General features: G+C 35.8%; 2 protein-coding genes across 2 annotated transcripts in view; both read left to right on the top strand.

The window, feature by feature from the left end:
- Positions 1 to 289: 289 nt before the first annotated feature.
- Positions 290 to 933, top strand: LOC106518569 (dynein light chain 1, axonemal; the record flags this gene model as incomplete). The annotated part of the gene is given in 2 exon segments (XM_014009911.1): positions 290 to 430; positions 720 to 933. Coding segments are annotated over 2 exon segments (206 nt in total), but the record flags the coding sequence as incomplete, so codon positions are not given.
- A 1,500-nt stretch (positions 934 to 2,433) lies between these two features.
- The window catches only part of actr10 (actin related protein 10), an 8,484-nt gene continuing 3,815 nt past the window's right edge, over positions 2,434 to 7,102 (top strand). Inside the window, exons 1-8 of the mRNA XM_014009910.1 lie at positions 2,434 to 2,650; positions 3,785 to 3,857; positions 3,936 to 4,018; positions 4,240 to 4,348; positions 4,589 to 4,696; positions 5,627 to 5,694; positions 5,810 to 5,889; positions 6,487 to 6,522. Of these exons, the coding sequence (XP_013865364.1) occupies positions 2,574 to 2,650; positions 3,785 to 3,857; positions 3,936 to 4,018; positions 4,240 to 4,348; positions 4,589 to 4,696; positions 5,627 to 5,694; positions 5,810 to 5,889; positions 6,487 to 6,522 (634 nt within the window). The 5' untranslated portion in view covers positions 2,434 to 2,573. The remainder of the gene's footprint in view (positions 2,651 to 3,784; positions 3,858 to 3,935; positions 4,019 to 4,239; positions 4,349 to 4,588; positions 4,697 to 5,626; positions 5,695 to 5,809; positions 5,890 to 6,486; positions 6,523 to 7,102) is intronic.

The raw sequence follows: 7,102 nt of genomic DNA, 5'->3' as shown, positions 1-7,102 counted from the left end.
GACAAGGGGCAGGCTTGTTTTCTAATTACTGAGAGAGTTCAGCTGGTGTCTTGGCTTTCCATCCCTTTCTTCATGTGTTCAATACTTTTTCCCTGTGCCATTCCACATTATTACAAATAACTTCATTTCTGGACATTTATGGTTTGATTTCTTTGTATGTTTGGGTTGTTACCGACATCTAGTGAAAATTTCATGTCATTAGCACCTCTAGTAATATATTTACTGAGAAAAATGTTGATGTGTTCAATACTTATTTTACCCGCTGTATTATCTTTTCTGTGTTGTGCAGTGGAGTTTGAGAAGCTGAAAGGCCTGCCGTGCTTGGTGAACCTGCTTTTTGTTGGAAATCCTCTGGCGAAGCAACACACTAAAAAGGGAAACTGGAGGACTGAAGCTTCTAAAACACTCCCTAACCTGAGGAAACTAGATGGTGAGAGGGATTAAAACAGCTGTGTTTAAAAAAGATGAAAAGGGTTGCAAAGAGTAGCCCCCAGAAAAGTAAAGTAAAATAAAAGTTTTGTGTTCGTTTACACGCCCTACACATATCATAAAACACCGAAGCTTACAAAACAAAACATTTCCTGTGTGAAGCTTAATGTTAGAGTGCAGAAATGTAAATGTTTGGGAGATGGTTTAAGACATTAAAAAGAAATGTTGTCAAGGTGCATAAAAGCAAACAGTTGTTTTGAGACATTTATGTGATTTCTCTGTAATTATAGGAGAGATCATCATCAGAAAAGAGCAGGAAGAAGAAGGAACGAGCTCTAAAGGTCTTCCTACATGATCCTTTTTTTTGTCACGGTGCTCCTTTTTAAGCACTAAGACTTTATGAGGTTTGCAGCACATGCTGGATTAAACACACGTTGATGTTTTGGGTTCATAAATACATCAACAAATAGCAAGGTAAATAAAGAAATAATTTTAAAGTTCATGTTCAGTTTATTTATATAGCGCCAAGTCACAACATACGTTGTCTCAGAGCACTGTACATAAAAAGAGCAATCTAAAGAAGAAACCAGCAGATTATGTTGAATCACTTCATCACAGTCTCCCATCCTGAACAAACGGTGGAGAGGAAAAACTCCCTGCTAATCAGGAAGAAACCTCCAGCAGAACCAGGCTCAGGACAGGCGGCCTGCCTCGACCGGCTGGTTGGGGGACAGGAAAGAGACACAGACAAACACAGAAGAACTGGTCCAGGACTGGTCCAGGTGCACCTTCTTCTGGAAGAGACAAAGAAAAAACATGATAGAAATAATTACAATAAACACGTAGAGAAGAGAGACTAAAGACAACAGCAGAGTGAAGAAATGTGCTCAGTTTGTAAAAATATACTATCCATATAAGTCTATAGCAGCAGAAATGAAGAATAATTCAGGAAGCCTAAGTCTAACTATATGATTTATCATTAAATTAAAGTAGTTTGAGGGTGTAATGTCTGGATAGTCAAAATCTTGAAAACTGCATCAAGCTTCATCTTTGTGCTTGAATCCTCTTCGTCTTCACAGACACAAAGGAGCCTCTATTGATTTCCTCAAACCACATGCATGCAATATTAATGTTGTCTTGTATGATCTGGTAACTAAGCATCTATTTTAGCAGGTCAAAGAATAGATTCATGATGCATTTCATGTCAAAACATGAGAAATAAGTTTTTTTCATGCATCAGATGCATTATTTATCATGTTGCATCAACTCATTCTATTTTTTATCACTTTTACACTGCAGTAACACACAGCTTCAATACATAAAAATAATGTGCAAATAAATGAATTCAAAAAAAGATGTGAGGAATAAAATAAAACATTACATACATTTACATGTAATTTAACAAAAAACAAGCAAAAAACAAGACAAGCTAAAGGCAGCAGAACAATGGCTAAAAGCATCAGACTGTGGCTATAGACTAATAGCAACAGGACTGTAGTTAAAAGAAGCTGAAATGAACCAATCAGATACTAAATTTAGTTTTTAAACGCCTAAATTAGTCCTCAATGAGGTGATATCAAAAATTATGAAATAGCATCTGAAAAATACATATCAGTGTTTTATAACTGTATAACTAACTATATCTCAAATAAGCACTAATCATTAGTGTCTCATAGACAAATTAGCATGTCTTATAACTGCATATTAGTTTATCAGATGTATAACTAAGTCACTTCTAACTAGTGCAGTAAACCAAGATCATGGCTTAGCTTCTTGTAATAATAAGATCAAAATTATTAGATCAAATCATAATTTGAAGATGCTATGTTCTCATTGTTACATATTTGCCTACTTGTGAGCTGAGATAATTGTTTAATAATAAGGACCAGCTTTCATAACAATGATAGAAATGGACGTGCAAATATGATCAATATATATGGCATTACTTAAAACTCTTAAGTAGGCTAATTTAAAATCTATCGACTATATAGGCAGCACAACCAGAATTTTATTTTAATCAGGCGCTCATCCACCTCCTAAAGAGACCCAGCCCAGCTCAGGCCGACAGGAAGACAACAACACAGATCTTGCGATGTAAAGTTGGCGTTGTTTGAATATAATTTTTGAGTAAAAGGATCAGTAAAATGCCAATATTTGACAGCTTGGGGAGTGGAGGAGAGAAGACTGCGATTGTCATTGATTTAGGAGCAGCATTCACAAAGTGAGTATCAGTTTTTAGCGCATCTTGCTAACGGGGCTAGTTGCCGTGTTGTCCTAGCATGCTAACATGTATTATGTTGGTTTATTCTAGTTCTTGTTTTCACCGTGGGTTTATATAGGACAGCCTGGTGTAGACAGGAAATATATGACACTGAACATAGTATTATAAATTTGAAATTGCATGTTGCAATTGTGAAATTTTACCTACTAGCTCTAACGTAAACATAGCCTAACTAGCTGACAAGCTAAAACTGAGAGGTTTAGCCAAGTTACTCGTTTTATAAGCTAAATGTTGTATCAAAAAGCATCTCATTCATGCGAATACACTTCAGATCATGCCATGTAAAAGCAGCCAAGGAGCATGTTCACATCCAATGAACAGTCTTATTCTGACAGCTCAGCATCTGCAGCATTAGGTCCAATTCATTTATATTCAAGTCCATTTACTGAAAGTCTTCCTAATTCGACAATTATTCAGTGAATTGGTTACTAAATGTTATTCTAAGATATGTATTGAATTCTTTTCGATGAGACCTCTGACTTTTATTTTAACATTATATCAAAGTTTTTCCTCCTTTAAGAAATCACAGCACATGTGATCTTGTATTATGGATCACTTGGGTTGTTACCGACATCTGGTGAAAATTTCATGTCATTAGCACCTCTAGTAATATATTTACTGAGAAAAATGTTGATGTGTTCAATACTTATTTTACCCGCTGTATCAGGTTATTTCCAATCATCGTACTCTTCACAGATTTATTCCCGGTTTGCTTTTCCAGAGGAGAAAGAAACAAGACGTGAGAATCAAGGGGACTGCCCTGCTCTCCTCTTTAAAATAATGATTTCTTTGTTCATAGTTTTAATCCTGCAGTACTGCATAGAGAGTTCCACTGTTGTTTAATTTATAAACAACTATTCTTTATAGGGGTTTTGTTTGTGTGGATTAATGTTCTTTATCAAAACTTTTTGCACAGTTTGCGTGAGTGACTTTAAGTGTCTTAGCTTGAACTGGAGAATGTTAAAAAAGCATTCCTCATAGTCACTAAAACATTAACCACAAAAAGATCTTGGTTGTAGACGTTATGAAACAGTCACGAGTAGCGGCACAGATGATCAGTGTGTTTTCTCACAGATGCGGCTTTGCAGGGGAAACGGGGCCCAGGTTCATCATTCCGAGCGAGATCAGGAAACCGGGGCAGCAACAGGTGAGTCACCCTGGATTTGCAGTGAACAGCTGTTTGATAACGTCTGTGTTTTGACAATATGCAATGTTTCACTTTCAGGCCACCAAAGTGGTTCAGTACAACATCAACACAGAAGAGCTTTATGTCATCCTCAAAGAGTTTATCCATGTATTGTACTTCAGGTGAATATTTTTTTAAAATTAGTAATATTATTTTAATCATTTGTTGTTTACAGGAACGAAACAACTGAATTTGATCTTAGCATTTATAATAACACTGCAATGTTTGAGTACGAGATAATTTTTTTAGCTGTTTTCAGCAGTAACAGTACACAGACGCCTGCATAAAATAAATCCCTACTAGCATCAAATTGAAGTTTATCCTCTGGTTTTGCCTCAATCAGGCACCTGCTGGTGAACCCCCGCGACCGAAGAGTGGTGATCATCGAGTCCATCCTTTGCCCGTCCCACTTCAGGGAGACCCTCACCAAGGTTTTCTTCAGACAGTTTGAGGTACCATGACACAGCAAATTTTGGTTTTAATACAGTCTTATTGATTGTAGAATCTGGTGGCCAAAACACATCTTGCACAAGTTTTGTAAGCACTAAAACTGAATAACGAATAATGTCAGTTTGTCCTTTCAATAAATTAATCTGATGTTTAAGGAAGTATTAGGAAAGTTTCAGTTTGCACATTAAACCTGTTCAGTTTTAATTTCTATTATTTATTATTTTTTTATTTTTTCTTTTCAGGTCCCCTCTGTGTTKTTTGCCCCGAGTCACCTGATGGCCGTTATGACTTTGGGCCTAAACTCTGCTCTGGTGATGGACTGCGGATACACAGAGACACTCGTGCTGCCGGTATCCTTGATGTTTTATTGTGAGCTAATATTTTATTCTTCAAAAAGTCCAACTAACACAATGTGGTGTTGTGAAGACGGTTTTGAGTTTCATCTGATTAACGTTAGTGTCAAAGCTGTATTTTGATTCTGTGTTTTTATATCTGTGGAGAACCAAAACTGACATAATTAAAAACAGAAACATATAAATTGCCTAATAAATAAATACACTTAAAATGTGCCATTAATTTAAAAAAGGAGAACTTACCCTTGTGCTTTGTAGTTTAATTGACCATCATATTTTTTCCAGCTTATTTCCAACAATTATTTATACACATAATTTAAATTTTCCTTTTTTAAAAAATATTTTTGTTTTTTTCTTGTTGATGCATTTGTGTCTCAAATGTTTTTTATTTAAATTTTCTTCTTATTTTTCCTCATGAGTCTTTTAAATTCCATGCATTGTTTTTACGAGGATAAACTCTTACCTGCGTCTTTGTTTTAAACTAAACTTTAAGCTGATCTGAGGCAGGGCAAGCATGCACAGTCGATCTGCACATGGATCCTGCTCCTTCCTGTCTGTTGATCAATGGTAGAGCAGCAGACCCAAGAAGGGCCGCCCACATTGTTTGCATAATGAGGCAGAAGTGCATAAAGTAAAGTAAAAACAGGAGACAGAAAAATGTAAAAAGCCCTTAATGCTCCAGCTGCTCCCTGGGCTCCTTCAATGGCAGCCCTCTGCTCCACATCTGGGCTCATGGGGAAAAATGCAGAGTATGAATTTTCCCTATTAAGAGAATATAAAGAACTATATTAAAAAAAAAATCTCATTTTGATTGCATTTTGCATGCCTATTGTAATGCTCGTCGTAATGTTTCTTCTTTTTTTAATTTGTAAAAGCAGAAACGTTTTCATGATCAGGATTAGAATCACCTTAACTCTGGCCCCTCAGGTTTATGAGTGTATTCCTATTCTACCAGCCTGGGAGGCGTTACCACTGGGGGGGAAAGCTATCCATAAGTAAGTTGATCAAAGAAGCATTTTTCCCCCCTCACGCGTGACTGTACAAGTGATGCTTTCTGTGCTAACAGTTTGAAATCTTTGATGTTGCCACTTCATTGTTAATTGATTGCAGAGAATTGGATGCGTTTCTGGTGGAGCAGTGCACCGTGGACACAGACACCACCACTGGGCAGAGCGTACCAGCTGTCATTGGTAATTCACGAAAATCTCCACAATTTACACTTCTGTTTTTTAAAAGGGAGACCATTTTAAAACTATAAACACTGTAAATGATGTCTGGTTTTTCAGAGTACAAAGCCTGGGTGAAAACAAAGAAAATAACTGACTCATTAAGCTTAATTTACTCTTCTTTGTGACATTTGGATTCACTTTTTGTGAATTGTTCTGAGTCTTACAGTCTATTAAAAACAAAACAATTCCCACATATTTTCTCAAAGTGTGACTCTACATCTGTACATCATTAGTTCAAACTAAGAGGCTTCACTGGGCTGTTAAAGTGCATTTCTCCAGAAACGTCTTGATGTGTGTATTTTCTTCCATGTAACGTGTGTGGCGTGTGAGCTCAGATCAGTGACTGATTTGTAACTGTGGTGAAGTCTGCCAGACAAACACATGTTTGTTTAACACCAAGCTGTCACACTCCATTCACATCATGCTTCCTCAGCTACTGCTTGAGGCTTATGTTTCTGATYTGGTGACAAAATATAAATGAGTGAAGTAAAAAATAACAATTATCAGACACGTCATTTATTTTTCCTTTTTTTTTTTATCTTTTTTTTTCTTTCTCAGGAACTATCCCAGAAGAAACTGTAGAGGACATAAAGGGTAAGTTTGACATGAATTATTTTATTTTATTCACTTATTCACACCAAAGGTAGAATTATTATAAAACTACAACTAATAAATATTATTTTAGTTACATTTATTAAGTGGGTTAAAGTTCATGTTGAATAACTTGTCACCAGTCTTAATAATTAACTGCAGCCTGTTTGTGCTCATTGTTACCCTAGCTCCTATTGTTGTTCTTCATCATCATCCTCATCTTTTTTTCTTTATTTTTTATCTTCTACACCATCATGTCCTTTTTCTTCATCTTCATTTTGTAATTTTTTTCATCTTTTTCTTCTTTTATAATTTTCCTTCATCTTCTGTTTCCTCTATCTTTATCTTCATCCTTTTTCTTCATCTTCTTTTTCTTCTTCATCTCAGATTTCTTCTTTTTTATTATCTTCATATCTTTTCATCATCTTTTCTTCATCCTCTTCTTTTCCTCTTTGTCTTCTTCTTCATCATCACCTACTTTTTCTCTTTATCATACAGTGGGTAAAATAAGTATTGAACACGTCAACATTTTTCTCAGTAAATATATTACTAGAGGTGCTAATGACATGAAATTTTCACCAGA

This window comes from Austrofundulus limnaeus, unplaced genomic scaffold, assembly GCF_001266775.1.
Source record: "Austrofundulus limnaeus strain Quisiro unplaced genomic scaffold, Austrofundulus_limnaeus-1.0 Scaffold63, whole genome shotgun sequence".
In the NCBI taxonomy this organism is placed as follows: domain Eukaryota; kingdom Metazoa; phylum Chordata; class Actinopteri; order Cyprinodontiformes; family Rivulidae; genus Austrofundulus; species Austrofundulus limnaeus.
This window is presented reverse-complemented; position numbering and strand designations above follow the sequence as displayed.